Raw genomic sequence first — 15,277 nt, forward strand, 5'->3', positions numbered from 1 at the left:
ATAGGATTACAGACAAACACAGATGCCCACAGGTTTTGATAGTATTGATGTTTTTTGTGTCTACGAGCGCCGGCAAGGGGGTACACTGTCGCCCCCTGTCATTTACAAATAAAATGAAATTATTTAGAAAAAGTAACTAATACTTCTTAATATTAAGCACCTAATTACAAAATAATTAATGTAAAATAAGTAAAATTAAATTCATTTCAAGCAAAGGAAAAAAAAAGAACAAGTGCATCACTAATTACTAAAAATAATAATCTCATGTTTATATCCATGAATTCAGGCAGGGGATGCTATACTTTCAAACCGTGACTTTTAAAAACCAATTTTGATTAATTAAACAGGGATAAACTACAAAATATTTTAATAACTACAAAATACATCTCGAAAGTCATTAATCTTCTGTTTATGTCCACTAGCGCCGGTAGGAGTGCAAGGGAGTGCATTCTCTTACCCCTTGGCTTATGAAAATAAAATAAATTGAACATGGCAGGACTACAAAATGCTTTTTAAAAACAAAGTGTACTAAGTAACCATAAAAAATATTATTCCCATTTTTGCGTGCATGATCGTAGACAGGGCCTGCAAGAGATGCATTTCCTTTCACTGGCTTTCAAAAATAAAATAAAATAGATTTTTAAAAGTAATATTCACTTAATATTTTAATATTTTCTTCTTTTTAAATAAGTTCTTATTCATTTTAAATAAGCACTTATTAATTTTAAATAAGTGAAATTAATTTTTAGAACGACGAATTACAAAAATATTGTGATCCGAGAAAAAAAAAACCCCTATAATTATTTATCTCAGAACTTGCTTTAAAACAAATGAAATTTTAGAAAAATTAAAAAATAAATAAAATAAAAAAAAAAAGATTAAACATGTAAAAAAACCTTGTACATTTTTTTTAATAATGATTTTCATGCGAATACCCTGCATTGCATGTGATTCTGCCGCGGCATCCATGTGCGCAAAAATCCAAAGAAACGTATACAATTCTCTTTATTGATTTAATTTTGTTATGGTGTCAATTTGTAGCTCCAAATTTTACCTTTAGCCTTTTGTTTGTGTGTGTGTATTGTTTCTTGCTTTTTATCTGACTTATTCGGGAAACTAAAAATTAAAGTGAAAAGTTAGAAGGGGAAAAAATAAATAAAGGGATAAAACAATAAATTGTAAAAGTATGTTTAATTTCCTGGAAAAGTATCTTTGAAAATGAAAAATATTGAAAAAAAACTTTAAATAATAATTATTTAATAAAATCGATTGTAAATAGTAGTTTAAAAATGAGCGTTTGATTAGGTTTGTATTTTTTTATCCCTAATACAGTAGAACCCCTAAAACTCGACCTAATGTGGACCGAATGATGGCCGAGTTTGTGAAAATGCCGAGTTATCGGGAGTGTGTGCGTAGCAAGTAGTAGAAGATTGAAAATTCCAAGAGTCGGAGTCGGTCATTTTTCCTCAATCAAAGCCGCAACTCTGCCAGTGCTTGCGGAACCGTAGTCGGAGTGGAAAGCTCATTTCCCAGAGTCGGAGTCGGTTATTTTCCTCCGACTCCGCAGCCCTGGTCATACGTGTGAATTAATTATTTAATTGGACGCAACTTTTCTTGTTAGAGCGATCTTCACCAGGGCACATTTTAAAAAATTTCGTGCTGTTCAAAACCTTAAAAGAGTATCATGTGTCACAGAAAATACTTGATTCCTAAACAACGTAATCAAACAAACCGATTTCGTTTGGAATTTTTTTTCCTCTGAAATAACATTTAAAACCTCGGATACGGTAAACATAAAATATATTTAGAAATCCGATTGAAAAGAAACTTATCAACTTTTTTTTACATTTATATTGTTCTGAAATTGAGAAATTTATGTCGAAAAAAATAAAAATATTTAACACGTATTCAAATATGATGCTTTTAAAATTTAGCTACTTGGAATGTATTCTTTGGTGAGGAGAAACAAAAAAGAGGGAAGGAGATAAAAAATGAAAAATGCACCAGAAATATTTTTTAGCAAAACATCTTTCAGTTATTTGTACGGTCAGGTCAGGTTGAAGGTGCATCTGTTACAAATGCTAAGTTTTGTTTCAGAACGCACTTTTGTGATAACAAAAAATGTTTTCGTTTCCTCATACGCACGTGCCCCTTTTTTTAGTCTTCCATATCAGTTGCTCAAGGAGAAGAGAAAAAACCGAATGCTTAAAGCAAAGATGAAAAGAATTAGCAGACGTTTATGACACCCATGTGCTGCTGCTTTACATCTAGTGTAAACCATTCTGTGGGGCTGCTGCCAAGTTTTGAAGAACTTTAACTCTCCGACACAAACACTCTCAAAATAAAATCAGAGGAAAACCTTCTCAACGGCAAAGGAGGAGCTCGAAATCCCTGCCAAAAAAAGATATTTTTGGGAAACGTGTTTGAGAAGGGTGGTTTTTACGCGCAAAGCTCTTTGGGAGAAATGAATGCTGGTAGTCAGTCCCTCTTTTTGCCACTCTCACTGCTTTACTGTTCTCTTGAGGTATAAGTTACACAAACATTTCTTGCTTATGGGTGCGATATCTGCCTTCCCAAATCGTTAACAGATGCGATAATAGTTCCGTCATGAATTTTGCTTCAATTTGCTCATATCATTAGATGGTTTAGTGATTGGTATTTAGAATAACAATTTATGCATTGCTAAACCATCTTTAGTCGTTTATAGTGCTATATTTTCGGAAAAATAAGTTGATGGACCATTTTTCAATTCCAGAGGCTGCTTTGTGATGTAATTCTATGTTAATATCATTCTTGAGTGAATCTTTGCCATGAGTTCCATGCCGGAAGTCCTGCTTTTCGTAAAGGCCGGACATGACGGGAAAAAGTATGGAGCATGTCCTTTTTGCCATCGAATCTTCATGATTTTGCTTCTGAAGTCTGGCCAGGAACAGCTGCAGTTCAAAGTCGCCACGGTGAATCTCGCCAAACCTCCAAGTGTGTTCCACAAACTGACCCTGAGGCGTGTTCCAGCTCTGGTGCATGGAGATACTTCGTTGGACAACATAGACGAGGTTATTCAGTACTTGGATGATACTTTCCCGACCAATCAGCTCCAGTACGACAACGCCGATGCGGACATGTACTGTGCGGACGTGTTCCAGAAGTTCTGTTTCTACGTTAAAGATGTGTCCAAAGATGCGTCACAGCTGGAGGCTGAACTTGGAAAGATCGATAGTTATTTACAAACTTGCAAAACCAAATATCTATGTGGAGACCATTTAACGCATCTAGACTGTGAGATCTTGCCTAAACTGCACCAGATAAGAATAGCAGCGAAAGCTTTAAAAGGATTTGACATACCTGCACAGTTCAAGAATCTGTTTACGTATTTGAACAATGCATATAAAAATGATGTGTTCGTAAAGTCTTGTCCATCTGATCAGGAGATTATTATTCATTGGGCTGATAAACCTGAAACTCCCAATTTAAGCATGGAAGAAAGGGCTAAATTAACTAGGGAAGAACCACAATTTTCTTTAGTATGCTAATAATAAATAAAAAAATAATAATTTAATATTAGATCATAATAGTTAAATGTTTATGTTATTTAAAGCCATTATTGGAGATCCTGACTTTTAACTTTTGAATATTTAAGTCTTGACGTAATTTTAGGTCGAAATATTTTTTATGAATTTAGTTTTTCCTCTGATTGTCTATTAAAACAGTATGTTTGTTTTAGTGTAGTAGATTTAAAGAGCAAAAATGTATGCTTATTTTATGATTTAAGCCTACTTCTAAGTAGTATTTTAAAGAAATTAATTTTATCAATGCTATTTACACTTCTAAAGAGATTTTTTTTGTGCACTACGACAATATTGTTATTTATGATGCTTCGAGAAAAGATTATTGTGATAATAAATTAACTTATATACGGGATGCTTTATGTGTGGATTTTTAAATACAATGTGGACTTCAACGTTGCATCGGATATCAGATTAGTTATTTTATGCACAATGGAGATTATTCAAGTATTTTGCTTCAGATTATCATATAGCTGCAGCAGTAGGAAATTAGATCCATAAGGAAGCGGCGAAATTCAAGGTAAGTGTTCTAAAATAGTTTGAATAAAACATCTTAATCTAAAAATCCTTTTTAAAGAAAATGAAAAAAAGAAAAAAAAAAGTTAACATTTGAAAATTTCTTTTTGTATTTTATTCTGATTTTTATGCTTGAAATTACTCCTGCAGTAAAAAAAATATTGTCATGTTGGTTAACTTTATTTTATGCTACTTCAATTTCTTGGGTATGTTTTAACTTTGGCCTTCTCTGCACTTAAATGGGAAGTTCACAGGGTTCGTTGATTTAAATCGGCTTGATTTACACCATGATTTAAATTAAGCGATTAAAAAAATATTGATTTAAATCAATTGATATGAATCAGGTAATTTTTTGAAAACAAAATAATTGATTAAAATCAGTAGATTTTATTTTTATAAAATAATTTTTGCAGTTTTAGAATGTGTTGCTCAAAACTTAACTGCATTATACAATCTTAACTTCAACAGCCAAAACTACATAGATCCCTCTTTCTGTGTGTGAAACAGATTTTCACCCTCTTGCAATATTGCTTTTATTCTAAAACTAGTGGCACCCTCACGGCTTTGCCCGTAGTCGAATATTAAAAGGTCTTTTGGTTTGCCTGTAAATTTACAAATAATGTATGATGAATTTCTCGCCAATTGGCTAGCCCATGTTACGGTTCCACGTTATGATAATTTTGTAATTTACTCGTCCATCTTGTGATAATTTTTCTCGGGAAAATGTTCTTAAAATTGGGATAGAAAAAAAAAAAAAACAAATTCGAATTTTCAAAAAATCGCTTCGAAGTGCACACCCCCGTGCTACAAACTAATTCTGTGCCAAATTTCAAAATCGGCCGAACGATCTAGACGCTATGCGCGTCACAGAGAGCCTGACAGATAGAGATACTTTGAGCTTTATTATTAGTAACTAGTGGCACCCGTACGGCTTTGCCCGTAGTAGAAAATGGAAAGGTCTTTTGGTTCACTATTTACAAATAATGTATGATGAATCTCGCCAATTGGCTTGCCCATGTTGCGGTTCCACGTTATGATAACTTGGTAATATACTCGTCTATCTTATGATAATTTTGCTCGGGAAAATGTTCTTAAAATTGGGATAGAAAAAGAAAAAATCTCTTCAAGGTGCACACCCCCATGCTACAAACTAACTTTGTGCCAAATTTCATGAAAATCGGCCGAACGGTCTAGGCGCTATGCGCGTCACAGAGATCCTCACAGACAGAGAGACTTTCAGCTTTATTATTAGTAAAGAAGAAGATTAGTTCAAAACAAAATAAAAATTTGCAGTTTTTCTTATACACCATTACTTATACCTTGACTTAAGAAAAGTAACTGTTCAACATATTATTTTATACTAAAAACGAGCATGATGATGGAAACCTTATCTGTAAGCAAAGCTTGAAACAAAATCATGTCTTATATAAATATTTTTACGTTTTCATGAATCTTTAAAAAATGTATTGAATATTTAGGGAACTTGTCCTAATTTTGAGAGTAAGATGAACGAATGTATTGCATAGCTGCCAAGTGCTCCGTTTTTCCCGGAGTTTCTCCGATTTTTATTGCGTACTCCGAAAATCCGATTTATTCTAAAAAACTCCGATTTTTCGACTTTTCTTCACTTATCGATTTCACAAGAAATTTCCTTATCCTTAAAGGCAGGACTTATATACAAACTCAACAAAAGGGAAGACAATTTGATGCTTTGGAAGCATTAGTGTCAGGATAAACACTGAGGGGTGCGCCGGAGAACATCAGTTTTTGATCGAGCATTTCGGCTGCACGCGTGTAAAACATCGCCGCCATGTTTGGTCATTCACAAGATGGAAGTCGACGATGCTAAGCGCCTAAGTTTTCAAAGACGAAGCAGATTCGGGTGTTTTTCTTAACTGAAAAATCATTAAAGTAAAGTAAAATGTGCTACAATTTTTTTAAAAAAATATTTTAAATAATTTTCTTGAGAAATGAAAAAAATCATACTATTTAAAATTTCATCTTATCCTCACTGCTTTGGAAGCAATTTTCAATTAAATTGTAGTTTCATGAGGATTTTAAGTTATTTGTATGCAACAAGTTCAAACATTTCTATCCTAATTTTTGACTTAGTCACAATATTTGGTCATTTTGTGAGATTTAAGTACTTAAGTCTCTTTTAATGACCTAGTTTCCAAAAACGGAATGAGATGGTTATTGCAATGTCTTTTTACTTTTCAATATGTAGCTACGTAACGATGCTTTTTTTTTTGGGGGGGGGGGTAAAATTATTTTATTTTAATCTTGGTTGTAGTTTTGCTGAAAATCGAACATGAAAATTCAGAAAAGCATTATAATGGCGCTTAAAACTTATAGAAGCTTATGGTACAGAAGGAAGGCTTAGCACAGGCCACAATTTCGTGCTCCTATTTTAACCCTCGTTGCTCCTATTTTTTCCTTTCGGTGCTCCTATTTTTTTTAATCTTTAGGTTGGCGGCTATGTATTCATTAGTTCAGATTATTTGATTATCAAGGTTTTTTGCTTTCTTAATCCGAATCTAACAATTGAATCCATTTCAGAACTTTTGTTGACTCTAAACTGATGAAAATAGAAAACTGGTAAATTTTAAGAATTTTTCTTCTAAAAAGTATGAAAATTATGATTCTAGGAAATAGTGCTGCCATTGTTTTCTAGAAGTATAGTTGAAGGATTGATGATTTTAACTTTTTAAACGTTAAATTTAATTTGAATCATGTCTTAGTATTAAAACTCTCTCTGGTCTACTTATACCTATTATTACAAAATAGCTACAGACATGAAATGGAAAATTACAATTGTGTCCAGATTCAATTAATTCCGGAGTCTTAGAGAGTGGAATCAGCTCATTTTGACTAAAGTATATCAACTCTAAAAAGGAAATTATAAGCTCGTTCACACAACGAGCCTGGGCATCCTATAGTATTTAATAGCGAGGAAGGGCAGGTATTAAATAATATTGGAAAAATAAAATCACCCAAGTTATAAAAAAGTGTAGTTTTCTTTTTTTCTAATGCTTAAATAACGAGCATTTCAATTGGTTTTAGCTGGAATTAGATTATGTTTCTATTTGAGAAATTATATTTGCCTAAAAATATTTTTTAATGTATACGTTGATTTTATGTTAATTTATATAAATAATTTGTAATTTATATAAACAGTATGCTCACTAGAATGTACGTTTTGAGTTTTTTTTCAAAACCACTGGTCTTTCTTGACCTTCCTCCACCTGTTTTATAGCTTTTTCTAAAGGATTTGCTGAGTTGGACTAAGTAGCCCCCAGCGCGGGGCTACTTGAACCCAATTTGTAAAAATAGAAAAAAAAATACACAGTGTTAAAATTGTTGTTTAAAAAGGCTTAAGGTGGTAGCAGAACGTCTGAAAAGTGGTAAAAACAAGGTTATCAGTACACATTATGGGTTTAATCAACAAATCAGTGTAAAACTCGCAAAAAAATGAAACCTAACTAATTCAGTTAATAAATTCAAAAACTAATTCAGTTAATCACCGATGAAACATTTTCCCTTTTTTTGAAAGTGCGAAAAGATCGTGGATAATCGGGAGTTTGCACTAAAAAATCCCGAATTGTCATTATTTCCGTATAACGTTTCGGGATTTCACAGGTTTTCACCAATTTGCTTCGAAAATTGAGTACCTTTGTCAAAAAGTTTCCCGAATTACTACAAGTTGCCCTCATGCAGACTTCTCACTGTCGTGAAAAATATTTTTAGCTACCAGTTTAAAGATTAATTGAGTATGTTTATTAATTGTATCGGCTACTTATCATTTAAAGCCCGTCCAAGATGGCTAAGCTGCCAATAAGAGCGAACAAATCTCCGGGCTCAGCAGCTTTGAATCGCAGGCATGTGAGATACTAGGCACTTACTTGCAATTCTGTCTTAGCGTTGGTCATGATCGCAATCATACTTTCGGAGCCTTCTTGGTATATCAGGAAGGCACCAAGACATTACTCATAACCCTACTCAAGTTTTCTCTGAAGATTCCAGAGATATGACTGGCTTTAACCAGGAATATTTCTGTATTATTTAGAAAGATTCCAGGTTAATTTCAGGAAGGTTACCGACTTTTAGCGGAAAACGTTCCTGTTTGTATGATATGTTACTGGCAGAAATTGGGCGCATCAACTGCCCATTATTTTTCAGGAACGTTTCTGAATTGTTTTTACAGTGAATTGCATAAAGGAGATGGGGGATTTCTTAAACATAAGAAATTTGATTTTGCTGGTATAAAGTTGCACTACTTTGCTTAAAACCATTCATGTTTCATCCCATATCTGACATGATTCAAAGCGACCCTAAATCTCAGGGTAACAAATTGAACTAGGCTAATAAAATAAGTTCTTTTAAATGGATTTAGTAATTATAATTTTTTTTTTGAGCAATCACAATTGCTTATTGTTCTCACTTGACCGTCTTTGTTGTTGGGTTCCTTTTTCAACACCACCATCCTCTGCAGGCGTGGCTCTGAGCACTGTTCCCTCGGAATCCGCTTCTTTTGGTCGGTGGCGCCCATGTCCGCACACACGCACGTTCATACACACACACACAAACACACGCTCATACACACACTTACGTCTTTACACACACACACATGTACACGTAACCGCCCAGGAGGAGGGGGGGGGAAGACTTGTGGGGGACAGGAGCCATTTCTAGAAGCAATAACTCCAATGAGTAGGGTCCTATTGCCATTCGTGATTGCGAAAAACATAATTTGAATTAAAAATTTCAGAATTCAAATTTATTTTTTGTCTTTTTTTTTGGTTTAAAAAGCTATACAATATCTTTGGAGTTTTTCTCTCGTTTCGTACTAAAATATACTGTTAAAATATGATTGGGGCAGTTTAGCATGGAAAAACTGCGGGTCAACCCTGAATGACTGTGACCTTTACCTTTATTAAAGATATTTCTCTTGCAGTTAGGTATAGATTTCAATTTTGTTTTCTTTTCATTAATTAGCGATTTATAAACAAGGCTTCAAATAAACGATTATCTCTTCATTTTTTAAAAGAAAAGAATTGTAACGAAATCAGAAGTCAGTTTCTCATTTAAAAATCATTTTTCAATGTCACCTGAAGTAAAGAAATAAGTATAAAACGTATCAAATTCTGCATGTGTCACAACTTAGCACAACTGATTTTCAAGCCCATCCGGGAAAGTATCTATTGCAATAAATAAATGGATTTAAAAGAAAATTTGAATTTTCGACATCTTGAATTCAAATTACGTTTTTCTCATTCACGAGTGTGTGTGTTGGGGGTATAGACACCGCCTCCCAGGGATGGTGCTCGCGGAGGGCCAGTGGGTAGTATAGTTCGCAGAGATAAGTTTCATGCTTAAGTTAAGTCTGAATGAAAGCAAACGATTTGTAACCCTGGCAACGAAAATTTGTTCTCTTAAAAAATATTAAATCAACGAGCTAGACTTATTCTCGTTATCATGGTAATCTGAAAAGTCAGACCAACATACATCAACTTTGGTCAAGTGAAGATAATAAGCAATTCGCGATTGCTCCAAAAATAAATTAATAAAGAAAAAACCTCTGTGGTACTGGTCGACAGAAGTTATGCTTTTATTGAATAACATAAGCATGTAATGTTGAAGGTATATGAAACAACAAATCGAGTTTAGTTTCAGTTAAATTTATCAACTTCAACATAATAATTTCATGTTACTAAATAAAAGCGTAGCTTCTGAAGAAAATCGGTTTACAAACAGAGGAGAAAATGGTACCGAAAGAATTCCCTTCACGTATTAATATATGAAGATGGCATGTGTATTGAAACTGATTTTCAACGTCTGCGTGAACGTGTTATGACGTGATTCATTCAAATGCTTAAGAGCCATTGTCTGTCAGGATCAGGCAGGTTGTGATTGTTGACATTTTTAATTTTCTTTATTTTTGCAAATGTTGTTTCTTATCATGAATGTGATGTTTGTGCAAAATATGAGCTTTGTCTGCCTTACCGTTTTTGGGAAATTAAAATTTTTAATTTAGGGGGCGTGGCACATTTTTGCGTGTTTTTCAAATTTGCAGATTTTAAAGTTCTTGTTGCTTTAAGCGCCCCTATAATGACATGGATTTTTAAATTCTATACTGTTATATGGTCTTCTTATATACTATTACAGCTGTCAAATCGGTGTCACTACGAGGGCGACGGCCACGAACTCCGTTTAAAAATGACCGAAAATGAATTTTTTTCTATATTCAAGGCCAATTTTCTCAAAGCGCCTTCATGATGACACCAACATTTTTAGATCATTTTTTAGCCACACTTACATACATCAAAAATATGTATCAAAATCGGTGTCACTATAAGAGCGAAAGAAGATATTGGAACTTTTATTCGATAAATTTCACAAAAACACAAATATTTAAAATCTAACTACAACTGTCGCCCTCATAGCAGAGATCTGATACTAAATTAGGTTGATAACCAACATGTTTGTCTAACATTTGCACAAAAAAAATCGGTGTCACTCCTATTATTTTTTGAAATATAATCGTTTGAAGTTAGTACGTTATGGCGTTTTTTTATATTTATTTATTTAATCTTTTCACCCCCAGAGAGTTTTTTTGAACATATTTATTTTTAATTTAATACAAAAATGTGTATCTTTTAACATAAATAGCTTTGGGCAGTAAGAGCGTCTTTTTCTTGAATAGAAAATGCCCGTTTTGATAGAGGTACAAGCAGATGTATTGTGCATAATATGTCTAGATTATCATACCAATGCTCATCTTGTTTTTTCGGCCAAACAAATCTATTTATTCCAATTGTTCTTGACATACATTTGACCTTAACTTGCAAATGGATTTTATACGAAAGATGTATAGAGAGAACAGGCCCGTGTCCAGATTTTCATAAAGGGAGTGGTTTTAATCTTACCTGGGGAGGGGAAATTCAATCCCTCACAACCTTTATTAGTTTTACTACAAATTATCGTTCCCAGTTTGGCGTTTATGCACCTGTAAGTACTGCTGTACCCCCCCCCCCCTTCCCTTAGAAGAATATTTCTGGCTGCTCGAGACCAAAGTATTCCTTTATTTTACAGGTTCACTTTTATCAAACCTTGTTTGTTTCTTTTTAATTAAATCTCTTAACTATGCGGTTTATTGCAACAAGTATTTAAAACTCTCCGCGAATTCTTTTCATGTAAGAGAATGCATATCAGATTTTATGCTCTGAAATTATGCTTAGAACGAGCTTATTGTAGAGATGAAAATTACATTACTAAACACACAATCACTAATATATCTTCATAGCTGCAACACATGCCAAATTCATCATTACCTCCTTACAATAAGCAATACTAATGCTTTGTATTAGTAGATAATTCAACGGTTCTACCATCACAGTTTTTCCAAAATGTTATTCCAGTCGGCAAAGCTTTAACAGTTGTAAATTACATAACATTTGAATGTTATGCAAAAATTTTTTAAATTATAAAAGAAGAAAGAAATGCAAGCGTTTAGGTCCAACTGAGTTGAATTAGAGGGAAAATATACAGAATTACTGAGTTAAAATTACAGAAAAACTTCAAAGAGAAAGGGGGGGGGGAACGTTCAACGCAGGCTTTCACATTAAAGTTAATTTAAGTCGATCGTTTTCTTCATTTGACATACTTTTTTTTTTCAATGGGAGGGGTTTAACCCCTGAAACCCTCCCCTTGGACACGGCTCTGAGAGAGAAGCTCTTACAAACATCTTATATAAATGCTTCAAACTTTCAACTAATAAATACCCCTGCATTGCCAAAAGTTCAATTTAATGAAATTGGATGGTCCCTATCTTTACGAGCTCAGTTCAAGTTCACTTCAAAGCAGAAGGAGTATTTATTTACAATTGGTGAAAATACTGGGAAAAAACAACATTCCTGTCAAGTTGCACACTAGATGAGAAATGCAGTTCGTAAAGGGGAAAAAACTGTTCGTTGCTTCAGAGTATTGTACTATGAAACAAATCCTATCCTTTTTTTTTCGATGGAAGAAACAAAAAAACGAATGCATTCTCAATACATCAAATGAGGATATTGAAGAAAGCGAACATTCAGAATCTGAAACTGAATTTGAGGATAACGTAGACCAAAACGAAGAAAACATTAAGAATCAAGTCAAACCAATTTCAGAAAGACGGTCATCTCTTATTGAAAACTGCTAATTTTGTAGCACTAAAGCATGGGAAAACATGGTATCCCAGAAAAATAGTAGAAGTTGACCATTTGCATGTTTATGTGAAATGCATGTCAAGAACAATTGGAATAAATAAATTTGTTTGGCCGGAAAAAACAAGACGAGTATTGGTATACTAGTCTAGACATGTTATGCACAATAGATCCACCTGGTACCTATATCAAAACGGGCATTTTCTATTCCATGAAAAAGACGCTCTTACTGCTCAAAGCTATTTATGTTAAAAGATACACATTTTTGTATTAAATTAAAAATAAATATGTTCAAAAAAACTCTCTGGGGGTGAAAAGATTAAATAAATAAATATAAAAGAACGCCATAACGTACTAACTTCGAACGATTATATTTCCAAAAATAATAGGAGTGACACCGATTTTTTTTGTGCAAATGTTAGACAAACATGTTGGTTATCAACCTAATGTAGTATTAGATATCTGCTATGAGGGCGACAGTTGTAATTAGATTCAAAAACTTTTGTGTTTTTGTGAAATTTATTGAATAAAAGTTCCAATATCTGCTGGCGCCCTTATAGTGACACCGATTTTGATACATATTTTTGATGTATGTAAGTGTGGCTAGAAAATGATCTAAAAATGTTGGTGTCATCATGAAGGCGCTTTGAGAAAATTGACCTTGAATATAGAAAAAAATTCATTTTCGGTCATTTTTAAACGGAGTTTGTGGGCGTCGCCCTCGTAGTGTCACCGATTTGACAGCTGTAACAGTATCTAACAAAACCATATAGTAATATGGAATTAAAAAATCCATGTCATTATAAGAGCGCTTCAAGCAACAAGCACATTAAAATCTGCAAATTTGAAAAACCGGCAAAAATGTGCCACGCCCCCTAAACAAAAAAAATTGTTTTCTCAAAAATGGTGAGTCAGACGAAGCTCAAATTTCGGATTTACATTACATTTATGATAAGGAACAACATATGTGAAAATAAAAAAAATTAAAAATATCAACAATCACAAATGCTTTAAACTGCTTGATTCTTACAGACAATGGCTCTTAAGTACATTGTCCACGATTGTTTTATCAGGTGCAACACGCACACAGCCCTTGAAATGTATACTAAAAATTATCATTTTGCAATAAAACACTTGAACAATTTTTTTTTTCAATTCTTTATTACATTTACAAACGAAAGCTAGTACAAAATCACTTTCGGAGTTAAAGATTGTGTATAATCCCATAAAGATTACTATCATTACCCATGACAAGTGTAACTTTTCTTACTCTACTACTTTGGTAAGTAATAGACTAATGCATTCCTGTCACATGCAATGTTTTGAAGCATCAGTGTTAGTGCTCAATCATTTCATGATCATGTCTCTGACAATTTTGCTATTAAATAGATTTTAAGCTTCTCAGAAAAAAAAAAGCAATAGCGGTAAAATAATGTGGGGCAGTATATTTTTAGACAGCGTAGTATTTTCAAACACCAAAGAGATACTGAGATAAAAGTTGGTCAAGATTACCTTCAAAACTGTCACCCATAAAACTAGTCAATACATGGAATGTATAAACCCCTTCAAAGGTATGACTTAGACAAGAATGACTTAAAATGGAATCCCAACGAATGATTTTGCTGTCCTTTCAAATCATTAGTTGTTTTAATGCTATAATGTGTCAACTCGATGTTGGTAAAAATATACACGTTCTGCAATGAGACAGCACAAGTTGATTCCAAGAACATATGAAGGACCTGGAAGCAAAGGGATGTAGGTGCCAAAATTAAAAAAAAAAAAGAAAAAGGAAATAACTATTACAAATGGTAGGAGAAACTCTCATCTGCCTTGAGGCAAGCGATGACAATAGCAGTCTTATTTGCACCTTTAAGTCCACATACACCCATTTCTTCTCACTGTCTTGTATTTTACTGTAACATTTTAACTAATTGGGATGTATTTATATGTTTCAATAATTCAATACTTTAAGCCACTTTTGGTTGTGAAATGCTAGATATGCTACACTTTTGTAAACAATTGTATAAAAATTAAATATAGTAAAAATAGTTTCATTGTCGTAAAAATATCGATGAAGGAACTCCAGTATCAGAAAGATATATAAATGTTACAACATTGTACAATAATAACATACTCTACTGTACAAAGCTTTAGAAATTTCACCAAAAGCGTTTAACAAGATTGCCCTTAAATTAAAGAATAGTTCCATGAAGTACAGTTTCTGCTGAGGCAGGTTAAACGTTTGGTGAAAATTCAACTTTCGAACAATTTAGTCCGAAAAGAGTTTGAGCACAGCAAACAAAAACGTTTGCCTCCAAGATCACCAGCCTGACTAAGTCTTAGGCGTCCCAAATAGGACAATAGTGGGTGGCTGGGATATAGTATCTTCTTAAACACTTAAGGTCATTGGCCCGAAATGTCCCACGTCGTTTCATGGTCATCGGAATACACTCTTAGTTTTGCGAAGTTGCTGAAGCCAAGGATTTGGCGGAATGTCGTCGGAGTCTTCATTTTGGGTGTCTGTGACTTGTTCTGTGATTGGAGCAGGCAGTTCAATTTGTGGCTTTTCAGGAGGAGCGTGAGTAGGGACCTCAACGGATTTAACTACAGGTTGTGAAACCGTCCGATGAATGCTGCAAAAGAAAGTTAAAATAATGAAGTTTAAAACGTGAACAAAAAGTATACATAAAATGTAAACAACATCAACACATTTCATCATTTTACAAAAAATAAAATATACCATCGTTTTAGCAGGATACAGCAGGGTTTAGTAGTCAACGTAGAAACTCGTTTTGAGGGTTTTAGAATTTGCTAGAAAATGGGAAATCTATATCACTGGGTTCTGACCCAAAATAATACGCACTCATAATTAAAGCTCTAGATTAGCGGTTGCCAATCTCCAACGGGCGAAAATTTCACAGAAAATGGCAACCAAGAATCAAACCTCGGTCGCCAAAAGTGGCAATCATGTGTTTCTTTTTTGTTAAAAATAATATG

The 15,277-nt window shown here is 33.6% G+C and overlaps 2 protein-coding genes across 2 annotated transcripts in view; one reads left to right on the forward strand and one right to left on the reverse strand.

Annotated features, from left to right (window-relative positions):
• The first annotated feature begins 2,404 nt into the window (after positions 1-2,404).
• On the forward strand, positions 2,405-3,910 carry LOC129229988 (chloride intracellular channel exl-1-like). Its single transcript, XM_054864373.1, has one exon. The coding sequence runs from the start codon at positions 2,811-2,813 to the stop codon at positions 3,528-3,530; it is 720 nt and encodes a 239-aa protein (XP_054720348.1). The 5' UTR covers positions 2,405-2,810; the 3' UTR covers positions 3,531-3,910.
• A 9,560-nt stretch (positions 3,911-13,470) lies between these two features.
• Positions 13,471-15,277, reverse strand: part of LOC129229296 (uncharacterized) — a 284,947-nt gene continuing 283,140 nt past the window's right edge. Inside the window, exon 13 of the mRNA XM_054863573.1 lies at positions 13,471-14,913. Coding sequence (XP_054719548.1) covers positions 14,718-14,913 — 196 coding nt within the window. The 3' untranslated portion in view covers positions 13,471-14,717. The remainder of the gene's footprint in view (positions 14,914-15,277) is intronic.

This window comes from Uloborus diversus, chromosome 9 (assembly GCF_026930045.1).
Source record: "Uloborus diversus isolate 005 chromosome 9, Udiv.v.3.1, whole genome shotgun sequence".
Taxonomy (NCBI): Eukaryota; Metazoa; Arthropoda; class Arachnida; order Araneae; family Uloboridae; genus Uloborus; species Uloborus diversus.

Excerpts from the sequence above, each read along its gene's own strand:
- LOC129229988 (XM_054864373.1), top strand. The coding sequence starts at position 2,811 with ATGAGTTCCATGCCGGAAGTCCTGCTTTTCGTAAAGGCCGGACATGAC.